Consider the following 26,195-nt stretch of genomic DNA (forward strand, 5'->3'; position numbering starts at 1 on the left):
TTTGGAGTGGATGCCAGAGTGGGAGGTGCTAGGAGGAAGGCGGAGAGAGACCGAGCTCCATCCTATAGCTGCTCTGTCCATCCAGACCGCACTGCCCTTCCTCTCTCTCTCCTGCCACCTCCTGGCATCTGCCACTCTCACAAGCAGCAACACCTTCCAGTTCTCAAGTCAGTAGTGTTCAGAGTTCAGAGCTTGCTCTGAACACTTGTGTCATTTCTGACATCTGTTTTGGCACTCTCCATCCTTTCTGAACAAATGAAGAGGCAGGGCAGTGATCTCCATGCAGGACACCTTTCCCAGGGGTCTCGGTTTTCTGGAAATCGACCAAGCTCACTTTATGCAACTCTTCTGACCCAACAGAGCAGAGACTTGAACGTTTTCTAGCTCACCACGGATACTCCAGACTGGCCGTGTCTGTAGAGACACCCAGAGCGAGTCAGAGGGATTCCTGGTCAGGCTGTGCCAGTCTCATTCTGTGAACATGGGGAATTCACTTGGAGTCTCTGGGTTTTCATTTCTTTCATCTCTGATTTCTTACACTCTCTGATTATCCTTTATCTCATTGGATTAAGATGAGTGACAATTGAAATTAAATATGGAAGGGTTCTCTGTAGACTGTTGAGACTGATTTAAACTTGCAAGGTGATCGTTTATGACCAGTTAAGTGATGGTGTTTTCTTACTTTCTGATCGAGTTAGGATTTTTGCTAACGGAAAGGAGCAAAGATGCATTTGCCCATGGCATTTCCAATGCCAGCTCTCACCCTGCAAAGCATGCTTGGCTGCACACGTTTGCTTCTTTTCATGATGCTTAAGAGCCAGGCCCTGGGAGTCAGAACATACTACTAGGCGTGTTGGGCATCACATATTTTAATCTCTCTGAACATCTGTGAAACAGGGATAATAATGGGATAATAATATTTGTGCTTGGGAATTATTATATAGGTTGAAATATTAATGCATATAAAACAACTTACACGGTGCGTGACGCATCATGAAGCACTGGGTAAATGGCGGCAATTTTATTTTCATTATTAAGGAGCCATTATGCTGTCTCAAGGGTCTTTGTAATCAGATTACTCCACTGCTCAGTAGAATTAGAACGTCCCTAACCTTTCCAAATACCGTAAGAGTCCTTGGATCAGTGTCTCCCAGTCTGCCCTAAACCGTCTCCAACACCCCATAGGCAGCCCACAACTCACAACATGGCTGTGCTCCAAAACTCTACTTGGAAGTCATTTGTTTGAAACTCAGCACTTATTTTCCCATAGAAAGAATGCTATTAAAGTAGTGGTTGGATTCCTGAGTGACTGCAAATACCTACTTGATATGCCAAGTAGCAGAAAACTGGCATAATTGCCATGCAAATGAGCACAAAGTAATGTATTGCTAGTCATAGGTCCAAACTAAAAGCTAAGAAAATTGTGTAATAAATGCTTTCTTTAATTTTCATAAATGCTCCTGATGAGGAAAAGCAGGCTTAATTAGAGGAAGACAGAGTCCAGCAGTAACTTCAGTAAGGAAGCTTAAAGTGCCTCTGAGGGTATTTTCAAAGGCTTTGGAGGTTCTTTACCGGCTCTAATGTGACTTCAAAACTGTTTTACTTTTTTGTTCTTAATCCACGGGACTAATCTCATCCATCACATTGGGATGGGGTTACTTCTGGTTTGCAAAGGGAAGGAGACATGAGAGACTAGGGAAAAGGAAGGATGAGAAAGATTTCCTGAAAAAACAAACCAAAACAAAAAAACAGCCAACAGCTTGGCGAAATCAGGGAAGGGGGAAAAGGCAGACGTCAGTAGTAAGATGGATTACCTGGACCGCCAGCGGGGAACAGATGGGGTGAGAATATATACCACTGGCGAAAGGGAAATGGTGTCCTGACAGGTCAAAGAGTTCCCCTCTGAAGCCATTAGGTGGCGCCACTGGGCCAGAACAGCTTGTGAAGAAAGCCACCTCAAGGCTGGTGAGGAAGAGGCAACGAAGGCTGTGAGCTCCCATCTATTTGCTGCTAGGAACCAGCCCAACTAACCGGCTAGTTCCCTGTTCTGTACTTTATAGCCGCGGAGGAGGTGCTGAATTAGAATGTTAACAGGACCCATCCAGACGGAGGCCTTTGCATTGGTGACCAAGTGAAGCAGAGCAGGCGAGGACCTGGACATCAGCCCAGCCTTTAGTTTCTGGTGGCTTCAAATCTGGCAGAGGTTCTACCAACATGAATAAAAACCCGCAGTCTTTCAAAGGAGGGGCTGAGGCCCAGACAGACGAAAGAACTTGCCTCTGCTCATCGGGGTGATCGTGTCAGTCACCACTGCGAGCACCAGTCCCCCGACTGCGTAGACGAGGCTTTGCTGTGCCCCTCCAGCGGCGGCCCTTTTCCCTGACACTGGTGAACCAAGCGGGGACAGGAGTGGAGCTGGAGCTGGAGGGATGACACCCGGTGCAGATAAGTCTCCAGAAACCTCAGGGCTACGCTGAGAAGCATATTTCAAAATATGCTTATTTCAAAATAAGGAGCAGCAAATTCCAGGTACTTTTGCCAGGTTCTCCAGTGGAAATTCTTAGCGTGACATGCTGTGTCAGGCAGAGCCCTGCACGTGGAAGCAGGAGACCTAGGTCCATGCTGAAATTCTGCTCCGATGTGAACATGTGCACAGCTCTCCTCTCTCTAACATCCCTCTCAGCTCCATCGAGCACAGCACTTCCAACTGTCTCCTAATCCTGGCCGGGTGGGATTTGCGGTCATTATGGCTTATGGAGCTGGGACTGGTGGCTAATGACCTAATTAGGTCAGGATCACTCCAGAGTGAGCAAATCCTTCAGATAGATGTGCCTCCCCTCAGAACCTCAAAAAAACTCCTTCAACCCACGATAAACAAAGCTCCGGTTGTAAAACAAAGATGTGATCGTCCCCCAACTTCCCTGCAGACTGGGTTCTGAAGAACTGTGTGTGCTTCTCCTCAGGGCAGAACGTGTCTGCAGGTCAGGAGGGGACATTTTAATTCCTGGGAAAGAAAACTGGCTAATGAGAGCGGTTGATGGGGTGGTGGCTGGAGAGGGCAGAATATTATTAGACAAAACAGAATAAAATGAAAACGTGGCCATTATGGCCTGGAAGGGGTCCTGAGTCCTCGATTCAAAATGTGTGAGGGTTCAGGGAAAAGGCCAGACCTGATCCTGGACTGACAGAAACCCCAGTCAGTTCCTGTGGTGTGTGACTACTGGCACCTGTCCCTCTGTCCCCTCCCTCCCAGACAAATGTCATTCTCGGTTCCTGAGACCACTCCAATGAGAGGGACACTCCAGTCTCATTTTTTACTCTGGTATCTTACCTTATGTCTCTGGGAACCCAAGTCCTCTACCCTGACCTTTCCTCCCTGTTTCAGGGACTTCTCGGGAGGCCTGTCAGCCTCAGTGACCCTGGGACTCTGCCTGGGACCCCAGCAGCCCTGGGCCCTCCCTTCCCTGCCCCCACGCAGCCCCTACCAAGGCCTTCTCCCGCCTCCATGTCTTCCCTTTCAGTGCCACTGTTGCTATGGCGATGGCTCTAGGCTTTGCGGCCTCTCTCCTTGAGACTTTCATCCCACAGAGATGAAAGCACTTCCAGCCAACCTTGAACCGTGTAATCTCTCAAACAAGGCCCCCAGATGGTAGCCTTGGTATTATCTCTACCACTCCATTGGGAAACTTGGCATGAGTTCTCAGGGCACGGGCCAAAGGGTCTTTAAGGACACCAAGCACCTGCACCTGGAGGTGATCTTCAGAGATAGCCTTTGCTTCCACCCGCCTTGTATCTCAGCGATCTGCCCTGTGCATTCCGCCCTGAGATTTCTTACAGAATTCCTAGGAGTTTTTATCCACGTAGAATCTCTGATATCCCAGGGTTCCTGAAATGTCGACACAAATCACGAGTCATTTGAAACTTCAAATGAGCACAGGTTGCTTTCTAGCTTAACTGCATTCCATCAAACAGCAATAGTGAAGAAAAGAGTCTGCCCTGAAATGCCAACCAGCCCCAGTCTGTGTCCATCCCCCTTCTCGCAGTCGGGGAAAATGATTTGAACTTCAGATCATTAGCAACGGGTACCACCAAGTGTCCTTGCTCTTAGATTTTAGCTTCCTCATCACTGGTATGTAAGTTACACCTCATCATTTTTTTTTTAACCATAGACAAAAAGCCTAAACAGATTAAATGAGCCAAAATGAGCTGAAGTTCTTGGTCAGTGAGCAAGAGACTTTTAGCCTTTTCTCCCCTTTCTCTTCTGCTTGTGCAGCTGGGATATAGGAGGAAAGAAGGAAAAATACTGGAATGGAGATCAAATAAAATGGGAATTAAAAAAACATTAAATAACTTGGATCCTCCCATTAGCTTCTGGTGGCTTTAAAGCCAGTTTGGATCAAACTGAAATACATAAGAACATGTAGGGTGGCCAGGGCTGTGTCTCCATGTAGGCAGTGGTGCTGCGTCTTGTCCCAGCCACGTAGTTGGTCAGACCCCTCCCATTGGTGCCAGAGAAAACCATGCCTCTTTAAAAAGAAAAGAAAAAAAATTTTTTTTAAATCTCATGGCTTAGGTAGGATAGTCTGACTTTCTAGCATGGTCTTGTTGGTAAAGAAATTGTGTTTGAGTGCAGGGGCGATGTCCTGGGGGCCCAGTGACAACCAGCTGGCTGTCTCTGGGGTCCTGTGTGCTTTCCCAACTGTACCTTGTTGGCTTCGTGGAGCTCCAGGAAGGGTGATGGCGCAGATGCGCAGTGCTGGGCAGGCCCCTGCCTGGGGCGCAGCGCTCCGTGCACAGCAGGCACGGGTCTGTGTCGCCCACCTCCACCCACCGCAGCCTGTCCTCCGTGCAGCCATGACTGTCCTGCTCTGGCGCCGCTCTGGTCTCTCAGGAATTTGCTTGTTACTTTCGCTGCGTAAATAAAGCTTCCTGGTTCAGTAGTGCCCCTGCCAAAAAAAAAAAAAAAAAAATATATATATATATATATAGTGCTTAGTCTCCCTTCCAAACCCAGAGAAAACTGAACAACAAAGGTGTCCCCTTCAACTATGAACCTTATATTGGACCTCTAGTGAGAATAATGGGCTCAGGACTCCACTAAGCTTTACCTATGCCATGAAAAGAAAAAAAGGGGGCATCGTAATTGTATTTATATCTTACAAAATTCTTTTCAATTCAATATAACAAGTCATTTATAAGAACCAACTGTTTTGCTCTGCACCATGAAATTGAAAAGGGAAAATGCCTATTTTTAGAGACTACCAGAAGACAGGATTCTGAGCTTTCCCCTGCCTGATCTTTCATGAGTTATTTTGTTTCCTAAGCCCCATTCTCTTCAAATTCAACACAAAGAGACTAATACCTTCCCTGTCTACTTCACAGGGAAACGGAAAGAAAATAGTAGATAGAAATGCAATAAAATGGTGTCTGGCCTATCTAAACATGCTGGGTTATTGATTTATTTCCAAGCAGCTTTCAGACGAGAGAATTCATACTATTCCAGGCAAGTAACTCTGAGTGAGTCTGTACTATTTCTCTTGGATTAAATACCAACATTGTTGAGTTTTTAATGCTAGAAATCTGCTGAAGAACCTTTCTGTGAGTGTGTAATGTACAGGTATGTGGGTTTGTTGAGACATCAGGAGGAGAAACTCAGTGGAGAACTTTCATCCAACGAGGCAGAGCGATGACACCCAGGGGAATGTTAAATTCAAGTAATGAACATTGATGATCAGCAACTCAGTGTCACATGCTATCCTACTGCCTGGGGACACGCCGTGTGTTGAGGGGTCCCAGGTTCTGTGATTCGTGAGGAAGACTCACAGGACACAGCGTGTAGTTGAGGCTGTGATTTATTGTAGCGAAAGAATGCAAAGTGAAATTAGCAAAGGGAAAACACTCAAGGGAAAAATCTAGAGGAAACCAAGTGTACGCTTTCAGAAGTCCTCTCCCAGCAGAACTGCACAGCATGCCCTTAATCCTTCCAGCCAGCAGTTGACCACACGTGTGAAATGTCACCCTACCAGGGAAGCTCGTTTCAGAGACTTGGTGCCCAAGGTTTTTTTTTTCACTGGAATCTGGTCAAATGGACACTCTCTGCCTAACCCATACCAAAATTCTAGACTCTCAGAGGGAAAGCAGATGTCCAACATAGTGCACATTGTTTGCATAGCCAGTTTAGACACAGTGAGCCGTTCTTATCAGGAAATGGTGGGAACCCTCCCGAAACCCAAGATCCCAGACTCCAGCCAAGGTCTAACATTGTAAGCAGGCCTTTGGAGCACTAGCATTCTCCGGCATGCTGTTAACCCTTTTATGCACACAGAGGTTTAAATAACTTATGACAGTACAGATGGTTAAATACAATGATTAATTCATCTGATTATAGTTACCCAGCCTTCAAAGGGTCAGATAGGAATGAGATAAATTCGACATGGTTATGGTACTTTGTCAAACTCAACTCAGCACCTCAGTTGCTCCCTGCCCACCCACTGACAAGGTGTGGTGCTTATAAAGAGCTCTGTGGCTGGTTTCCAAACTCACCTCGTAGCCTCTTTCTAGAACTCACGGTGCATCCCATGGGCTCTGTCTTCTGCCTGTCATGTCACTTCTTTCTGCTTAGCCCTTAAGGTGGGTGTTTGGGGCCACTTTTCTCTTTGACTTGACTGGATTTTGACACAGCCTTACCCTTACCAAGATTCCTAACCCCCTACATTTCATCTGGCCTCCTGGGCCCCCTTGTTTGCTGCCCCAATCATGTTTGAAGCCTTAGTTCCTGGGGCTTATCCCCTCAAACAGACTTGAAAGTCATTTAGTTTCTACTCCTAGTCTTTGGCTAATTTTTACCCCCCTGCCAACTGCTGGAGAGATGCTTGGAGCTATTAAATACAGATTTGTCCCCCTGTCCTCGTGGAATCGTCTTATACAGAAGCTTTACTGGCTGGGGCTGACAGTAACCAGCACTCTCAGTCGGCTCTGCACCTGCTGTTCCCACTGCCCTTGCCCCCACTAGAGGGATTTACCCAGCCCTGCCCTCTTTCCTCTTTGAGGAGTGGTGGTAGCAGCAGTACCAAGCTCCAGGTTTACAGGGTTCAGGTTGGAGGTGGGAACAAATGGGGGAGCATATGTTGTCTTCTTGGTCTCCAAAGTCTTCTGGGTCCTATGTTTAATGACCTAGCCAAGGAATCACAAAAAGTCAGCTTCCTCCCTGGTAATCCACTCCAGCCCCTCGCAACTCAGACATCCAGAGATTCTTGGGAACTTGCAGATATTTGTGTCAGCTCAGATCCAGTTTTCTCACCTTATTGGATCTCCTCCCAAAAGGGGCACAGAGATATGAAATCACCCTCCAGGGCGTTTAGGATATGCTCACAGTGACTCAAATGACAAGAAAAAGTCATCAAGAAATGCTGGGTCAGGAGCCAGGTCCTGGAAAGCTGTGGATGCGGTGATACGGGCCCTTGAAAGACAAGAGCTGTGATCAGACTGGCATTTTAGAATGATCCCTGGGTAGCTGGAGGGAGACGAGATGGAGAGTGAATCTGGAGGCCAAGGGACAAAGATAAGAAATTTTTCCTAGGAATCCCACTCCTGGGCATATATCCAGAAGGAACCCTACTTCAGGATGACATATGCACCCCAATGTTCATAGCAGCATTGTCTACAATAGCCAAGACATGGAAACAGCCTAAATGTCCATCAACAGATGACTGATAAAGAAGATGTGGTATATTTATACAATGGAATACTACTCAGCCATAAAAACCGACAATATAACGCCATTTGCAGCAACATGGATGCTCCTGGAGAATGTCATTCTAAGTGAAGTAAGCCAGAAAGAGAAAGAAAAATACCATATGAGATCGCTCATATGTGAAACCTAAAAAACAAACAAACAAACAAAAAAACAAACAAAGCATAAATACAAAACAGAAATAGACTCATAGACATAGAATACAAACTTGTGGTTGCCAAGGGGGTGGGGGGTGGGAAGAGATAGACTGGGATTTCAAAATTGTAGAATAGATAAACAAGATTATACTGTATAGCACAGGGGAATATATACAAGATCTTATGGTAGCTCACAGAGAAAAAAATGTGATAATGAATATATATATGTTCATGTATAATTGAAAAATTGTGCTCTACACTGGAATTTGACACAGCATTGTAAAATGATTATAAATCAATAAAAAATGTTAAAAAAAATTTTTTTGTAAGACTCATCAGAGATGGTGGGGCCCCGACTAGGTCTGAGGCAAGTCAACTAGATCTAGAGAGGAGGGGACAGACGTGAGAGATATTTGGAAAACCAAGTGAGCAGGAGTTGGAGATGGGGCTGGGGAATGGAGGCATGAAGCATGACTCCCTGCTTTCTGGCTACAACCAGCATCTTTGGCAGAACCTCCTTTGAGATAAAGATTACAGGGGGGTTCGTGTGGAATCCAAACAGCTTCGTTCTGTAGCCCCTCCTTCACCCTCTCCTCTATATCTGAAGCCTTTCTTACTGGGTTTTGTTTGGGTGGTTTTGGTTTTTCTTTTAAAGGTCCAGAATGCCCTTGCTGTGTTTGGCAGACTTCCAGGCCCATGCACGGGAGCAGCTGTCTAAGTCAACTTGGGATTATATTGAAGGAGGAGCTGATGATGGCTTCACGAGGGATGACAACATTGCAGCATTTAAAAAGTCTGGTCATCTGTATCCTTTCTATGCTAAGCTAATGTGCACTGGTTGAGAGCTCTTTGGAAGGTAGCAGTCCTGATTTCTGCTTCCAAAGAATGTAACAGTACTCAAGGCAGAATAATGGTTTTTTGTTGTTGTTTGTGGGGAGGGGTTTCTTGGCAGGGGATGCAGGTGACTGGGGAGAGGATGGAGAGAGAGAATTTATCTTAGTGCTGCTGCAGAACTAGCACCAGTGAACTAGCCCTCTCCTGCTGCATCGTGGTGACTTTGCCACCTGAGAAGATAGGACATGAGTCCCAGTGTCTCCAGCCACCTGGGCAGGGAAGAGAAGCTGGCTGGGTAGACCTAAATCCCCTGAGCTCCTAAACTTCCCACTTGGAGGTATAACAGGAGAGAGGGCTCAAGGCTGGAGGAAATGTGGAGACCCAAGGAGTCTTGGGGATGAAAGAAGACTGATTCATGGAGAAGAGTTGGACTGGGGCAGTAGCAGGTAAAATATGGGTCAGTAAACAGCAGTGCACAGGCCAGGTGGGGCCCACTACCGATTTTTGGATGGTCCACAAGCTAAGGATGAGGTGTTTTTTTTTTTCCATTTTTTAAAACATTTAAAAAATTATTTTCTTATTTATATTTTAATTTTTTTCTTTTGTTTTTTTCTTTTTGTTTTTAATTTTTTTCTTTTTTCATTTTTAAATGGTTGAAAAAAATCAAAAGAAGAAGAATTGTAACATGTCCAAATCATATGAAATTCAAATGTCAGTGCCCATAAATGAAGTTTTACTAGAACAGAGCCAAGCTCAGTCATCTACATATTGTCATGGATGCTTTGGCATTACAACAGCCGAGCTGAGTAATTGTGACAGACTGCATGTCCACAAAGCCTAAAGTATTTACTATCTGGCCCTTTACAGAAAACGTATACTGACCCCGTGATACGGAAGTCAGGAGAAAACCGAAAAAAGAAGTGCGAGGTGGTCACTGTCTTCTGTATTCTCATACATCTGTAATGCTATAACAGGCATTTTAATTGCTTTATCTCGTTTTGTCTTCAGGACTCTTAGGAAAGTTGGATTATTATGCCCATTTCACAGATGAAGTAACTAATGCTGTCTTCCCCAAGTTTGCACAATCAGTATTTCCAGAAAAACCTTTCTCAGTTTCTGTACAGAAACAATAATATCTTGTGAGAAACAAGCATTTTGGGACCCTGAGGCTAAGTATCTATTGCACTTAAATGTATGTTTCACATATTTACTATTTCTCAATTGCCATACCTTCCTCTAAAGTCATATTTAAGTTACATTTTCAAGTGAATTAGCTTCTAGCAAAAAAAAAAAAATCATGATCATTCTCTGGAATTTGTCCTCGTTCAGTGACCTTTTCTTACATTACAGAATCTTGTTTCCAACCTAAGAAGGAAGAGCCTGGAACCCTCCCTGCTTATTCTTTTACTTTCTAGTCCTTGTTATGATGAATCCATCAATGCATACAAGTGCAGAGAGTCTGGTCAGGGAAGCATGGCTTCAAGACACAGACCACTGACGGGGCAAATCAGGGAACGTCGTGGACCACATGCGCACTGAGGGCTTAGAGAAGGCGGGGTTAATGGGGTAAATGTGGGACAGGGTGTTGGGAGAGGCTTCCTGGAGGAAGGGAGCCTCCAGCTTGTCTATGCTGCCTGATCAGCTACCCCCACCCTCAAACAGCAGTTTCTTGGGACTCAGTCTGATCTAAATCTGTGCCAGGAATCTGGAGGTCTCCATGCTGGAGAGTCATTCCTCCAATAGAAAATCTCTTTATTGTTCAGCACAGAATCCGCCTCCGTCCCCGGTACCTCAAAGATGTGTCAAAGGTGGACCTGCAGACCACAATCCAAGGGGAGCAGATCAGTGTCCCCATCTGCATCGCACCCACGGGTTTCCACTGCCTGGCCTGGCCTGATGGCGAGATGAGCACAGCCAGAGGTACAGACCCCACCTCGAGGCTCCCTTCCCTGGGGCCCTAACGTGTGCGGAGGTGTCCTTCAGAGCAGCGGCAAGCAGCTCCAGAACTTCTCCGTTAAAGGGTTTACAGCCAGCAATCTGGCTGGAATGAAGGGTAGAAAAAGGAATGCTTAAAACTGTGTTTGTGTAACATTTCACCTAAGAGTGAGAAAATGGCAGTTTTCCATAATAAAGAATGATCAGAGTGGGAGGGAGCTACAGAGGAATAGGAGGTTGTGAAGACCCCACCAAGCCAGCCCACAGAAGAGGGGCACAGGCCCCTCGGACACACCATCTGTGGGGAAGGGATGCTCAGTGTGGCCCCAAGGGCAAGGCTCTCTGCACTCTCGTGGACCAGGGCTGGGGCTGAATGGTGAGTCTCTGGATTTAGGATGAGGAGAGTCATGACATTGGGCCCTGATGCAAAGCCCTGGCAGGTGTTCTTGTCCAAATGTTCCATTTCCCTTCTCCTCAGTTGATTTGACCATCTTATTTGACAAAAAGTTTCTCACTGGGCTCTGTTGCCTTCCTAGTACCCCCTCATTCTTTTCCCTCATCCACTACCATCAAAAAATAATAATGAGAAGCAAAGAGAAGGGGGAGGAGAGGGAGAGGAAAGGAGGGGAAAGGGAGGGGGAAGAGGGTCAAAATATTCCTGTGACTCATTGTAAGCTTCACCCTCAGCCAAATCTGGGGAGTTTTTTTTTGGGGGGGGAGTTAATTAGGTTTATTCATTTATTATTATTTTTTAATGCAGATGCTGGGGATTGAACCCAGGACTCCATGCATGCCAAGCATGTGCTCTACCACTTGAGCTATACGCCCCCCAGTCTGGTTTTTTTCAAGATGCCCAGGGCTTCCCTGAGGTCTTTTCCTTTGATTCTGTGATATAGGAAGCAGTGAGTCTAGAATCTAGAATCCAAGGATTCTAGAGCTGAGAGTGACATCCATCTGGTTAGGACCCAGGTCTGGCCAAGCTGAAATATGAATACCCTGTATGAATATGACTACTTTACTAAATCTTCCTGGTTGAGTGTGTTGTGTTGTCTTAGGGGTGGGGTGAGAGGATGGGGGTATCTCCTGCTGACATTAGGAATTGAAAATATTAATTTCTGATTAGGTTGAATTCTCTGCCCCTGGGTTGTAGGATGGTTGTGACATGAACACTCTGGAGAATCCCACTGAGAATGATTAAAAGAAGAAATGAGAAATAAGCAGTGCTTGTCATTGTCAGCCTCATAAGCACTAGCATTTGTACAATACTTCACTTCGTAAATTAAAACAAAACAAAAAAAACGCTCCCCTAGCTGGTATCCCATCTTGCAACCCTATAAGAGAGATATTATTATTTCCTTTTACAGATAAAGAAAATGATGCTCAAGGCCATGCAGCCAAGAACTGGTGGAACCAGCATTCTTCTAATTCCAAATGTCATGCTTTTTCTACAATGTAGCTCAGCCTTCTCCATTGGAATTACATTTTCTCATCCTTGGCCCATTTTAGTTCCCTTCTGCTTCATTGATGAGTTCACAAGAAGCCCCGTTCCTATCTGAAAGCCACAACAGGCCCAAAATGGTTCTGGAGACTTAATGTCATCTCTAGCTGGAAATTTTTTGGATACCAAGGGCAGAGTTTGTAAGGCGGGTATTGGGAGGAGGACCCAGACAGCTTTAGGTCTGCTAGTCTTGATGAAATATACCTGCTATTCCGGCCCTACAGGAAAGCAAAATGCAGGCCGGTGGTACCCTCACTCAAAGGGCAAGGCAGCCATAGGCAGCACAGACCTCTAGGGCTTCTCATCCCAGAGCAGAATGTGTCTGCTCCTCAATCTGAGTTGTGTTATTTGCTTTGCAGCTGCCCGAGCAGCTGGTGTCTGCTACATCACCAGCACGTATGCCAGCTGCAGCCTTGAAGACATTGTTGCTGCTGCCCCCGAGGGCCTGCGGTGGTACCAACTGTATGTGCAGCCAAATCGGCAGCTAAACAAACAGCTGATCCAAAAGGTAGAATCCCTGGGTTTCAAAGCTCTGGTGATCACTGTGGACGTACCCAAAATTGGCAACAGACGATACAACGTTACGGACCTAAAGAAGAGCTTACTGCTAAAAAATCTTGGATCACCTGAGAAGGTAGGAAAGATACCCGAGCCAATGCGCAGGCGTCACAGGAGGCTGACTTCCATCCCTCTCTCCTCTCTTCTTTCTTTCCACAGGAAGTCACTGAGTGCCTGTCCTGCACCGGGCGTTAGGGATGCAGCCATCCCAAAGGCAGCTGTCATTTCCGCTGCCCAGAACTTCCAGACAAGCAGCATATAAGGCTCGATGTTCTCAGCCCTGGAACTGCCCCACCTGTCACCAGAAATGTTCTGGCCGGGGCTGGGTGCCGAGAAATAGGAAAGCTAAGGAAAGATTTTTTTCACGAAATAGGAGATTGAACTAAAAATTTCTCCCAGTATTTTCTACTTTATGGCACACTTAGCAAAAGATCATTTGGCTGGAACACTGAGATAAACGGACCTTCTGAAGAGGATGCTTATAGCCAAGGTGAACAGCCCTTGGAGTGTTGAAAACTGAGGGGGCACTATCTCTGCACACCTAGAACTCATCCACGTGGCACTGGAGTGCCACAGCACACTTGCTTGGATGAGATGACTACAAAAGGAACTTACAGTCACATGGGATGGAGTGCCCAGAGAGAGAAAGCTATGGTGAAGCTGGAATCCCTTGGCTTCATTACAGATGGTGACACCAGCCTTTTCAGTGAATGGGCAGCTGTGATCCCCAGCCAAGTGCCTCAGCCATTCTACTCATTAACCACAAATTGGCCTTGAGGTTTCCTGGAATCTATCTCAGATTCCAGGGATACACTGGGGTCTATAGATATTTGATTCACATGGAGAGTCAAGATACAAATTGGGTAATCTCAGATTCAGAATGATTGAAGTATTGCTTAGTTCCTGGTACCCAGTGCCTGTCTCCACCATAACACATCACATCGGCCTATACATGCTCTTGCTTTTCCATCTCACTTACTACACTCTGAGGTTTTTTTGTTGTTGTTGTTGTTGTTGTTAGGACTGTGTCTTATTTGCCTTTGTGTGCCCAGATCCTGGCATAACTATTGAGCATTGACACAAATAATGGTAAATAAATAAGCAATTGAAGTAGAAATTCTTCTGTTTATTAATTAATTAATTTTTTTAATGGAGGTACTGGGAATTGAACCCAGGACCTCATGCATGCTAAGCACACACTTTACCAGTGAGCTATACCCTCCCCCTACGGAGAAATTCTTCTACAGAAAATTTGTCAGGAAAAGGAGCTAGTAGTGTTGGATTTTCTGCCTCTTTTTTCAAGCTTATAAATGGTGGCTCTTCAAATGGTGTCCCATCTTTGGAATGGGAGTCTTGAAGGAGTTCAGGACTAAGGTTCTCTTGTATCCCCCACAGGGAAACTCAGTGCCTTATCTCCAGATGACCCCCATTGACTCAGCCATCTGCTGGGATGATCTCTCCTGGTTTCAGAGCCTGACTCGATTGCCCATCATCCTGAAGGGGATCTTGACGAAAGAGGACGCAGAGTTAGCTGTGAAGCACAATGTCCAGGGCATCATTGTTTCCAACCACGGCGGGAGGCAGCTCGACGACGTTCCTGCTTCCGTGAGTAGTGTGCCTTCAGAGTGAGTGTGTTTGTGAGTTGTGTGTGCATCCACAGCAAGGTACTCTCTGTCATTCGACACACACTCCCCTCTCCCTAACCACCTATGTTGGTTTATACCTGTGAATTGTAAGGACTTTTAATTATTACTAATAGCCTAGTATATGCCAGGTTATTTTTTAAAACTTGACATATGTCATCTCTAAATCTCACAACAGTCCTACAGGGTAGGCATCATTGTCCTTAGTTTACAGATGAGGATACTGGAGTTCAGAGATGTCAAGTAACTTGTCTGAGTTCACACAGTCAGTAAGTGGTCAAGCTGGAATTTGACAGAAGAGTTGTCCCCCAGGCACTGAGGTCTCCAGCCGTCTGGAAGGAGTGTTCAGTGAGAAGCTTGCCTGTCTGCATGGACTATAACCTCATATTTTCTCATACGACACATTCCAGGAAGAAACAGTGCCTCATTTAAGCTAATAAACAACTATCTTTCACAATAAAACTTAAATATGTCCTATGAATCCTTTGTTAAAAATTTGGGATAGTGTAATTTTCCCCCTTGACTTATGAATTTATATCCATCATAGATGGAATTTGGGGAAAGAAAAAGAAAAGGGGTGAGGCGGGGTGAGGCAGAGTTAGGCCGATTGACTCCTTAAGTAGCAGAAGTCCCCGCAGGGCCCAGTTTTTACTCTTTTTCCCTGGTCATTCCTCTAAGAGGAATGGAGCAGAACAGAACAGGAGCCCCGAGGCAGTTCCAGAACCCTTTCCTGAAGGCCCCTCCACCCAGACTCGGCTGTGACTCCTCCTTACAGACTTGGAGATGCCCAGGAGCACGGCTCGGTCTGGGGCATCTTAGGTCCACAAGGTCTGTTGGTCACAGAGCCTGAAATGGGAGAGACACGGTGAGAGAAAAGAGCCAGTGGAGACCAGGCCAAAGTGATCAGCTGTTTTTATTTTGTCTTTCGAAGGCTTCAGCCCTACTTTTACAGTGTTACTGCTGCATTCCTATCCCCTGTCTTAGATAACCCCCAAGGGAGTCAGGAACAAGCTGCTCAAGTATGGTGTGTTCAAAATGAGGTAGGACCCATTTACACAGAACAGGCTGTGGTCCAGACACTGGGGTCATGACTGATAATGCTTATTTTGCCAAAAAGACTTAGGGTCTAAGCGATAGAAAACATCTCTAGCTCTGCCACCCTAGAAAGAGTTAAGGTGGAAAAAAACCAAAAGTCAAGATATTCTTTAAAAAGAAGAGCATTAAAGTGAACACTCTAAATGGAAAATGTCCCCTTGGGGATGTGACGAGGAACCAAGAGGTTGTTCCAAGCTGTAGACATCTGAGCTCTGTCCGATCAGAAGATGGCAGGAGGGAGAGCCGGGAGAAGGTCCTTGAGCCTTGGGATTGTGGCTGCACTGCTTTGACAGGCACCAGCATCCTCAAGCAGGGAGGGGAGGAACTGTCAGCCATCACCCCGGCTTGGACTTCCTGGTACCAGCCCACATGGAGGGGGCACCACTGTCCCATGATGCCCTGAGAGTCAAAACAGGAATCCCTCGAGCCACTCTTGTCTCTCCTTTGCAGATCGATGCCTTGATGGAAGTGGTGGCTGCTGTGAAGGGGAAAATCGAAGTGTACGTGGATGGTGGGGTCCGAACTGGCAATGATGTGCTAAAGGCTCTGGCCCTTGGAGCCAAGTGCATTTTTCTGGGGAGACCGATCCTGTGGGGTCTTGCCTACAAGGTAAGAGTGGCAAAGGGAAAACCACCAGAAGATACCACGCTGCCCATTCCTTTCCACGCATTTCTGTGGTTTGACTCCCAAGCTCAGCTGTTTTTTGAGGTGCCACAGTTTCCTAAAGGACTGTGACACCTCCTCCACCCCTCCTTGCTTCCTCTGTATCGTGTTGCAAAATTTTAAGGGCTCTCACACCTATGTTTTCCTCTTTGCCTTCCTTTATTTCCAGCATAGTTCTGATTTCATGGCTCCATCCTCCCCATCACAGCTCTGAGCTCACCTGAAATTTATACTCAGCACATGGTCAGAATGTTCCATCATGCCTCTTTTTGTCTCTCTCCTCTCTGTCTCTGTCTCGGGAGCAGGGCGAACATGGTGTTGAGGAAGTTTTGAACATCTTAAAAAATGAGTTCCACACTTCCATGACCCTTACAGGTAAGTGTTTACAGCTCTTTTCCTGATTCACAACTGAAAGCCAGCCGTCTAAGGAGCCGGAGAGCTGGCCCTTTCTTCTTGCTCGCCTTTCCTGGGCCCAGTGGCTGCAGGAGAGAGCAGGGAGGGAATGTTCCAGACAAAAATTAAGCACAAAGTGCAAATATGACACATCTGCTACCAAAGCAAGTGCAATTTCTGATTACGGGAAAGAGGGTCCCTCTTACTCTGCTCGGATCACATCAGGCTTGTTGGATGTGGTTCTGGGTGTCATATTTGAAGGAATATTCATGGACTCTGAAGAGCAGAGAATTTCTGTCAGAGCAGAAGCATGGAGGGGCTGGGGAGATGGAGGTAAACCAGAGGACGGAAGAGGGAGGAGGAGAAACATCGTCTTCCATAACCACAGACAGCAGGACAAATATGAATGTCTTGAAGTCACATGCAGGTGGACTGCCGTCAAAAATGAGGAGACTGTAAAGCAGTGCTCATAAACATGTTTATGTTTTTAGCAAAGCCTAGAATCCCAGCAAGCCGATAAAAGGGCGTTTCTTAACTAATGATGGTACCTTCTCTCTTCATGAGCATTTGGTTTTAGGATTTGGGTTTTTGGTTTTCTTCTAATTGGCATAATGGCTGGAAGGTGGGTACTGGAGATATTTAGTGCTCAGGGGCCAGGGATGCTGAATGTCCTAAAATGCTTGGAGCCGTTTCAGAGAGAACTGTCCTGCTCAAACGCCAGTGGCCAGTAGCTCTCTCTGCCTTTGACTGTCTTTGTCTGCTGTTAGTGGTAATTGATGGCAATGTGAGAGACAGACAAGGTGGACTCCGATAATGTCTCCCTTCACACCTCAATCCTAAAGTTTGGTAATAACAAATCTTCTGCAGAAGTGAGGAAATAATGAACCAAGAGCTCTAAAGTGGAATCAAGGACACTTTCATGCCGTATTTCTGCGGATGTCAGCGAGCATCTGCCATGTGCCCGGCACAGGGCATCCAGGTCTTTTCCAGTCTGGTTTGATCTGATATTTGGATAAGAATCTTGTACCCAGTGTCCAAGTTGCATAGCGTCCATTGGGGCTGCGGACTCAACCTTTTGGGCTTGAGTAGTACAAGCTAGAAAACTTAGATCAGCATTAACACCAGGACCAGCCTCCTTTCCACCGAGCAGATTCATAGAAAGAAGGGGAAACAGATTAAGGCATCAAGGACCACAAGGGTTTGGGGCCAGAGCCCTACTACAAAGCCTATGATGTAAGTCAGTAAATGACTCAATGTCACCAAGTCCCTCCCATGAGGGAGGAGAGGGCACAAGTGTGAACAGATATCATCTTGGTGTCTTTTGCCCCTGAGAGGGAGCAGGGAGAGAGATGGGAAGACCTATAGGCTTTTGCAGATCCCAGGAGATTGAGATGACTTCTCCTGTGCCCCCAAATATTTTCTCCCGTCCTTGTGAAATGCTGTCTAAACTTCTTTACCAGAATCCTGTTGGGGGAACTTGCAATAGCAAAGCTTTTTTATTCCACCGAAAGTTTATACTGAACAACCTTTGGGGCATAAGAAATAATTCTTTTTCTGAATTAGAGTGTGGAAAGCACCCTTTTTAAAAGGGGTCAGGGAAAAAAGAAAGTAAAAACAGGATGGTGAGCACTTTTATGCCTGACTTTTTATATTCCTTTTCTTCTAATCGGTCTACAATGAGAATGTATTGTTTCAAATTGTTTCAAATGTATAGAAGAATTGGGGGGAGGGCATAGCTCAGTGGTAGAGTGTGTACTTAGCATGCACAAGGTCCTGGGTTCAATCCCCTATTAAAAAATAAATGAATAAACTTAATTACCTCCCCCTTCAAAAATTTAAAAGTAAATAAATAAAATAAATTGTATAAAAATATTTGTTAAAAAATTTTAATATATAGAAAAATTAGTAATCAACAAACAAATGTGGGATGGAGAAGAGGGTCCAAGGAAGAAGAGAAAGAATATAAAACCTAGGCTGAAAAGCATCCTTCAGCATCCTCTGTGCAATTTCCCTCTCCAGGAGAGATCCCCCTCTCCCCAGGTGAGTCCCTGGGGAGAGGAGGGTCTCAGATGGAGGCCTGTGCTTTTGGTGGAATGCACTAGAATACAGAATCATATTATGAAACCCCAGAGATTCTGTTACCCCTTAGCTCTTCCCAGCACAATGCACGTAAGACATCTGATACAGAGTCCGCACCCAGGAGGTGACCAGTCAACATGACTTCTCTTCCCCAATTCCCCCAGAAATATGTGCTGCTTTTCCCTTAAGACGCTGTGTCATCACAGCCCCAGGAGGAAAACCCTATTTGCACTGTTGATAAAAACAAAATCGGCATAAAAATAACGCTTTTCTAACTGTGAAACCTATTGCTGAAATTACATTTATAGAAAGGTTAAAATCCTGATTTGTCTTGAAAGAAAAAAAACACATGCACGTATAACTCATACCCACACAAGCCTGCACAGACCTCACTCAGGTTTCCTCCCTTGTAAGGGCAGGGGACTGAATCAGAAGAGGCTGTGAATCTTCTGGAGGTTTATTGCTTAGAAGCACCCACTTCACGTTAAATTAGCCAAAGTATTTTAGTGTGAACAGCCTCCTTATTTACTGTAATGAAAAAGCAGGAATACACTGTAATTCTGCATTCGCTCTTAACCTTCTACTAAACCTCTACCAAGAGTGAGGTGGTGTCCCTGGTACAACGTGGGACCCAGTCTGATGAGCTTACACTGATACACAGAACAGTACACAGATATCACCAGGGCTTATGTGTGAATGGATGCTTCAAGTTGCCTCCAAATGGAATCACAACACTTTGCTGCAACTGTTGAGACTTTTATACAGCTGAAATATTATTTCTATGACAAAACATAACCAGAGTTTATATTTGGGCATCTCTGTGCTCCTCGAGGAGGCCTGCTGGCTCTGAAGCTGCTCTGTTCTCTGCTCTGTGGAAGCCCAGAGCTCTCAAGATCATTGTCAGTTCTGACGAGAGCATCTCTGGCTCTGAATTCCTGCTTCTGCTGAATTAGGTCAATTACAGGTTATGTTTCTACCCCACGCTTGTCATTTCCGTCCACTATAATCAACACAGGCATGGAACTCAACTCTTCTCTCTGCTTCCATTTTCAGGAAAGGACACCCGCATTAGTTCTATTTTTGTGAGTAATACATTTTGCTAGTTATGTTTTGGGAGGTGAAGGTGCATGCCTCACAGATGTGGATGAGAACTTCAAGCAAAACAGGACATAGTCTCTTATTAAATTCTTTCAGCCTTCTAATCACCAGTGATTTTCCACTGTCATCTTAATCCCACAATTCTCCAGCTCATATTATCACTTTCTCCCATCTCTTTTTACTTCTTATCTGGAGTTACTGTCTTCAGTTCCTGTGTCTAATTTCAGTCTAATCTCTAGCCCTAATTTTGCTTTTTAATTAAGGTCCTCCACTAAAGAAAAGAGTTCTGTTTTACAACTTTCCCTTAGAGGGCGGTTGTGGATGCAATACTCACCCTATGTCATATACTATCCCTGAGTCATATTCCTCCCTGACAGAGACTTCCTATGTCCTTAAGCCTTATCAGGACTGAGATAAAGGCCAAGTATATCTACTGCAGACAAACTGATTTTTCAACATGCTGCAATACTGCTTTTACGTTTTTATCATGCCATTTTGACATGGCTGTTTTAAAAGAGAACCCAGGCACAGGCTCACAAGATAATTCCCAGTGCAATCAGATTTACATGGTACATCCAGTGTACATAACATTTTATCAGGGTGAGAACAAAGATCAAGTCAGGCTTGTTCGCATTGGACCATCCCATACCCACAGTGGGGTGGGCGACTGGTGTTTTTGAGAAATGAGCTTTTAAACTATGTCGTTCTTTTAGGCTGCCGGTCAGTTGCTGAGATCAATCGGGACCTGATCCAGTTCTCCAGGTTGTAAAGAAAGAGAGTGAATGACCTGACTGATGGCTGAGCTTGCCCAGAGAAGGAAGTCAGAATCATAGTGTGACGTGTGATGCTACCCTGCCTCGGCCCCATCCTGTCCAGTGGTTCATTCCCTGCACCCTTGACCACTCCACCCCAATCCCTCATTCTCCTCAAATGTGCCCTGCTCTGCCTCACTGCCTGGCTGTTCTCTTGCCTAAAATCCTCCCCCAAAAGACGTGATCTTAAAAAGGCAAATCAATAATGACTGAAATAGCTAGTGGATTCAATTTTTTGCATATCTTATACGTTTCTATGAGACAACTATGGAAATCTACACTCTAGACAGACAGCACTGTGTATAAAATACTCCCCAACAGAACTCATACTCCTATCTACAGATAATGAGGAAATAATAGAGGTAGAAACATAGGCTTTGGAGCCATACAGACAGGATTAACAGTCAAACTTTTGACTTGGGCAAGTGTTCCAGTCTCTCTGTGCTTCCATGTCCTTGTCTATAAAATGGGGATTATGCTACCCAGCTCGCTACGATGAGAGAGAGATTAAGTGAGATAATGTATGTAAAGTTCAGAGCACAATGCTTAACGGTTAATATGTTTAAGAAACAGTAGCTTTTGTTATTATTATTTGGCAGGTTGCTATTCGTCTTTCCAGACCTTGTTCAAAGGTCACCTATTCTTACTCTGCCTACTTCCTAAGGGCTTCCTGTAGTACTTTGCACATTAAACTATTACAACCCTTATTATAATGTGGTTTTACTGATTGATTGATTGAATTTTTCACATCTCTCGCTCCACAAATAGACTATACATGACTCTGAGCAAGAAACTGTATACTTGGTTCTGGGGTTGACATGCAGTGGCATCTCAGTAAACTTCTGTGGGACGATGGATGGATGGATGATGGGTGGATGGATGGACTGAAGTGAGTGAACGGAGTGAAAGGAGAGATGGAAAAATGAATAAATACCCTACCAGCGGAAAAACTCCCCAGACCAGTCAGTCAGCGAAAATAGACTCCTAGAGCAGAAACACCCAGATGAGTAAGATCTGACACTTGCAGACAGCAAGAAAGTTAGGGATAGAAATCAATGTCCTAAATAAGTAACATCATAACTGGTTTCCAGGTGTTCTCTCTTGCTCCTTGTTACATTCTGTTTTTCCATGCAGCTATCAGATTTTTTTTAAGTATAAGCAAATCCTACATCTCACCTGTTTAAAGCCTGTCTATGGCTTCCCACTCCATTTAGCCTAAGTTCTAAACTGATGATCAGCCCTCCGGGGCATGGTGTTACCCTCCCAACTCATTTCTTTATCACTCTCTCTCTCCTTCGCTCACTACGCCCCAGCCATACTCCTCCTTTCTGTTTCTTAAACAAGCAAAACTCTTTCTTGCCTCTGGACTTCCACACTTACTGTTCCCTCTGCATAAAATGTCCTTCCCTGCCTTCTGCCTGTGATTGGCTCTTTCTTGACATTCAGATCTCGGCTTAAATGTGACCTCCACAGGGAGGTGAGAGTACCCTGACCATCCTATCTAGAATGGGCTCTACTTGACTCATCACAGCAACCTGTTTTCCCCCTTGTCACTGCAGTACTTCCTACAATTGGCAATTAACTTATCCTTTGTTTATCTGTTCATTGTGCATCTGCACCAGGATGGAAACTTCGTCAGTTGTGCTCTCCCCTTCATTCCCAGAGCATAGAACCATGCCCAACCCCATGAACGCTTTGAGTAAATGTTTGTTCAATGACATAATCCGAAAAGACAAAGGTGGGTCAAACTGCATTGTCACATCTGGAGAAGTGCAGCTGTCCCAGAGGGAAAACAGTGAGTTAAGACACAGCCAAGCTGGACTGGTCACTACCTAAGCCAACAGACATCAAGTCTCCTGTCATTCCCGGGCTGGACTCTCTTCTGCCTGAACCCATGCCAAGTACAGTTCCACGTTCGCCCAGCTTACATCACATAACCAAGGGCCTGGTCAAGGGAACATCAGATAGCACGGGAAACACTGAAAGAGAAAGCAGTCCTGCAGTGACCTCCCTGGTCATCACTCTTAATGCTATAGCCACTTGCCTAACCCAAATATATGCACATATGTCACCTACATATTTGGAAAGAAAAAATAAAGTATAGTGGTATTAGATAGTCCTGTTTGCCTACGCTGGGGATATTCAGAACCCAGAATATAAAGGAAGTGAATACTCAGATTCCCAAATAATCAACTCCTTTGATGGTTCTCTGAATAAAAGATCTTAAAAGGGCAGATCAGTAATGACTGCAGCAGCTATATTTTTTTGCACACCCTCTATACCTTTATGAAATAACTATGGAAATTTGCACTCTGGACAGAAGAACTATCCATATAAAATATTCCCCGGCCAAAATCATACTCCCTATCAGACGGGCAGGATAGACCAACTAGAGGGAAGAAGGAAGGTGAAGCTACTGTAGTTAGGATGCTTAAAAGGTAGTAGATACTTCATAAGGCTGTGATCTTTGGAAGGAGGCCCAGGAGGCTGAGTGAGATGCCACTGTTAATGAGTTAATAAAAGGAAAAGGAGAATTGCCCATGACCTTTCTCTTAGAGTCTAACGTTTTTATTCAGTGAAAAGTTAAAATTAGCTCCTTCATTGTTGGGCTGATAGTCAATTTGAGGCCAAGAAGGAGTCTTAATTTGGTAGCAAGGATGGAGTGCTGGTGCTAAAAGTTTAGGAACATTTGAAGGAAGTGCCATGTCTAGGAACAACTCCCTGGCTGATAGAGATGTCACAGTTGCATGGTGGGACGGGAGGCCTAAATGACCTTGGGTTTGAAGGAGACCCTCAACACACTGATTACAGCAGCCACATGTGCCTTGGAAAAGATGGAGGTTTCAAAGGATCAAAAAGGGATGTGGGGCAGCAGTGGTCCTGGGGTACCCCAACTCATGTGCTGCTGCAAGGAATCTTGGGAAACTTTTTTACTGTAGTTCACAGAGACATAAGAGAACAGAAAAGCAAATAAAAGCTTAAAATAATATTTTTTTGTAACCTAGGATGCTACAAGACCTTATGGCCCATTAAGGAATGCCTCTTCTGTGTAGTACACTGACCTCCAGGAGAAGTCACAAAAAGAGAGTTTGAGACGAGATTCAAGGACTCTGGAAACAAGTTAAAATAGACTATACCAGACCTTCACCAATACATGAGAAAGGAGAGATCTTTATTTCAGTCATACTGGATCATTGGACAGTTTTACTAGACAGACGTAGACTTTCTCAATAAAGTACTAAAGAGTTAAACCAAGCGAAGAGATTTAAGTCTGAGAAATATCCTCTTACCCGGGGGTCCTCAAGAACATGGACTCTGACAGGGGGCAGACTCATGGGAGAACCGCACAACCCAGGCACTTCATGCTGCAGGTGACAGCTCCTAGAGAGACTTGGCTCTCCTCTGCCCTGGTCCTCAGCCCTCTTAGACCCCCGTCCCAGGACACAGCATCACATACACTGGGGCTTGGCGCACTTTCTAGAACTTCACTCTCTGGAATTTCACTTCTAGCCCACAGCACTCTGCCTCAGATGCCCCTTGCTGAAGCCTCTTTCCACTTGTGTTAAGTCCATAACTTTGGTCTCATTACTCTTTCATGGCAGAAACAAGATGAGAATATCTCAGTACTGAATTATCCTTTGTGCTGCAAAAGAATCAATAAGCAGCCTTGAAAATAAGGTTTGAAACCAGAGAAATCATTGGTGGGATAACATCCACCTCTCTAACCACCCCACTGCAATCTCATAAATCAAATCTTTTCCTTCATTCTCAGATGATCTAGCTGGCTGATGAACATGCTATAAAATTCCTCAAATTTCTCTGAAATAACCCTACTTATTATAGGAATGTCTAAGTAGGCATGATGGCCAGGTTGTCTCTTCAGCCCTGAGATCATCAGATGGGGCTTGATTCAGTCATTCCAGATTGGTTTGGGCAGGAGAGAAACAAATCACAATACAATATGACAGTAAGGAAATTTGGTATGCAGATAATGGTATTAGCTTACTTTACAAGAAAGTCTAGTACAAATTCTCCCTGTAAACATCTACCTTGGCGATAACTGTACTTTTTTTTTTTTTTTTTTTTTGGTCCTGGACAGATGTGGGCATTGTTTTTTAAGTTGCTTTTCCTTCCAGACTCAGTGGGCTAGCTCCAAAATTCCAGGGGAAATAAGCAAGCATGTTATAAAGTCAGTGCCAAAAGGCTGTTCTCATCGCCTCAGAAGTCCGGACAGGGAACATCCAGGGTCACATGAAGAGATACATAGTAAACCTCAGAAGGGACTTCTTGGCCCCTGAAAATGTCCTGCATTAGAATGCATGGGTAAAAAAGGCAGAGAAACTTTTCCCCACTGGAAAGTTTCAACAGCTGAACAGAACACGGTATCTCAAAGATAAGCACTGAATTCTGATAAAGAAGATCAGCCTTGGAGTCAGCCCGCAGTCAGGCTGTCTGGGCTCAGATTCTGACTGCACTGTTCTCAAGATATCTGGCAAGATTCAATGCATCTTTTTCTTCATCTACTAATAATAATACCGATATTCTTGGCATCTAGTTGTGAAAATTAAATGATGGGGGGGGGGGGCTTCTGATTCCCAATCCAGGATGTAAGGAGGTGGAAATTGCCAGTCCACAGCAAGTAAACAGTGGAAAAAACTCAAAAGTCAACAACTCCTCTAGATTCCTCATAAAAGTGAGGTCACAGGGCACACCACTGCCCCCAAAACTGGAGAGATAGGAAGATACAAAGAATCACAGTTTATCTGAGTAGGAACCTCCATGAAAACCAGCACCAGGGTCGGAAAACCTGAACTGTAATTGACGAATTGCTGGAGGAGCAGCGTGGACAAGTCTGAGAGCTCAAAACTGCAGGGAGGCCCAATCAGGGGAGGCCCCCATATTTTTGTTTTAACTACAGGAAGTCTACTAGGTTTTCACAGTGAATATCAGAGGAAAATTCCCTGAAGCTTCCAAACAAGGGAGGAGAAAGTAACCATTTTGAAATATGCCAGAGCATTCTGTTCTTGACAAGGCTTGCCCTCAAGAGAACTTGTTTTACTAGACCCTCACCTACTAGGGTTTCATTAGAGCCTGACCCACCCAGGAGATGGGAAATACCCAAGTCCAGCCCCTCTAGCCATGCTGTCCCACTTAAGGTGGGAGGTGGGGAAACACAGAAGCACTGGTAAAGTTCACAGTCCAATCCCCAGTACCTCCATTAAATAGATGCATGCATACCTACATGCATACATACATATATACATACATACATAAGTGAAACTAAAAATGGGCAGAAGATTCACTTAGATATTTCATCTAAAAGGTATAGGAATGTTTAATAAGCATATGAAAAGATGCTCAGCATCACTGGTCATTAGAGAAATGCAAATCAAAACCATGATGAGACACTACTTCTTATCCAATAGAATCATAAGAAAGCTTGACAATGTCCATTGGATAATATGAAGAAACAATGAGATGAAAAAGCTCAAACATTCACTTCTTACTGGCAGGAAGTGCAGCCACTTTGAAAAACAGTTTGGCAGCTTCTTAAGTTAAAAATAAATTTACCATATGACCCAACAATTTCACCCCTAGCTATCTACCCAAGAGAAATGAAAGCATATGTCCACGCAAACAGTCGTATGTGAATATTCGTAACAGCTTTATTGGTAAGAGTGCAAAAAGTGGAACCAT

General features: G+C 44.9%; 1 protein-coding gene across 5 annotated transcripts in view; it reads left to right on the forward strand.

The window, feature by feature from the left end:
• The window catches only part of HAO2 (hydroxyacid oxidase 2), a 29,985-nt gene extending 8,780 nt beyond the window's left edge, over window positions 1-21,205 (forward strand). For 2 of the 5 annotated variants that reach the window (XM_045505804.1, XM_010967989.3), the window contains exons 2-8: window positions 8,546-8,683; window positions 10,493-10,644; window positions 12,517-12,791; window positions 14,111-14,320; window positions 15,904-16,062; window positions 16,422-16,491; window positions 20,400-21,205. In XM_045505804.1, the coding sequence (XP_045361760.1) occupies window positions 8,553-8,683; window positions 10,493-10,644; window positions 12,517-12,791; window positions 14,111-14,320; window positions 15,904-16,062; window positions 16,422-16,491; window positions 20,400-20,455 (1,053 nt within the window). In that variant the 5' untranslated portion in view covers window positions 8,546-8,552 and the 3' untranslated portion in view covers window positions 20,456-21,205. Of the gene's footprint in view, window positions 1-8,545; window positions 10,291-10,492; window positions 10,645-12,516; window positions 12,792-14,110; window positions 14,321-15,903; window positions 16,063-16,421; window positions 16,492-20,399 lie in introns of those variants that run through there. The other 3 variants (XM_074370287.1, XM_045505817.2, XM_010968005.3) reach the window with 3 other exon arrangements.
• The last annotated feature ends 4,990 nt before the right edge of the window (window positions 21,206-26,195 follow it).

This window comes from Camelus bactrianus, chromosome 9 (assembly GCF_048773025.1).
Source record: "Camelus bactrianus isolate YW-2024 breed Bactrian camel chromosome 9, ASM4877302v1, whole genome shotgun sequence".
NCBI lineage: Eukaryota > Metazoa > Chordata > Mammalia > Artiodactyla > Camelidae > Camelus > Camelus bactrianus.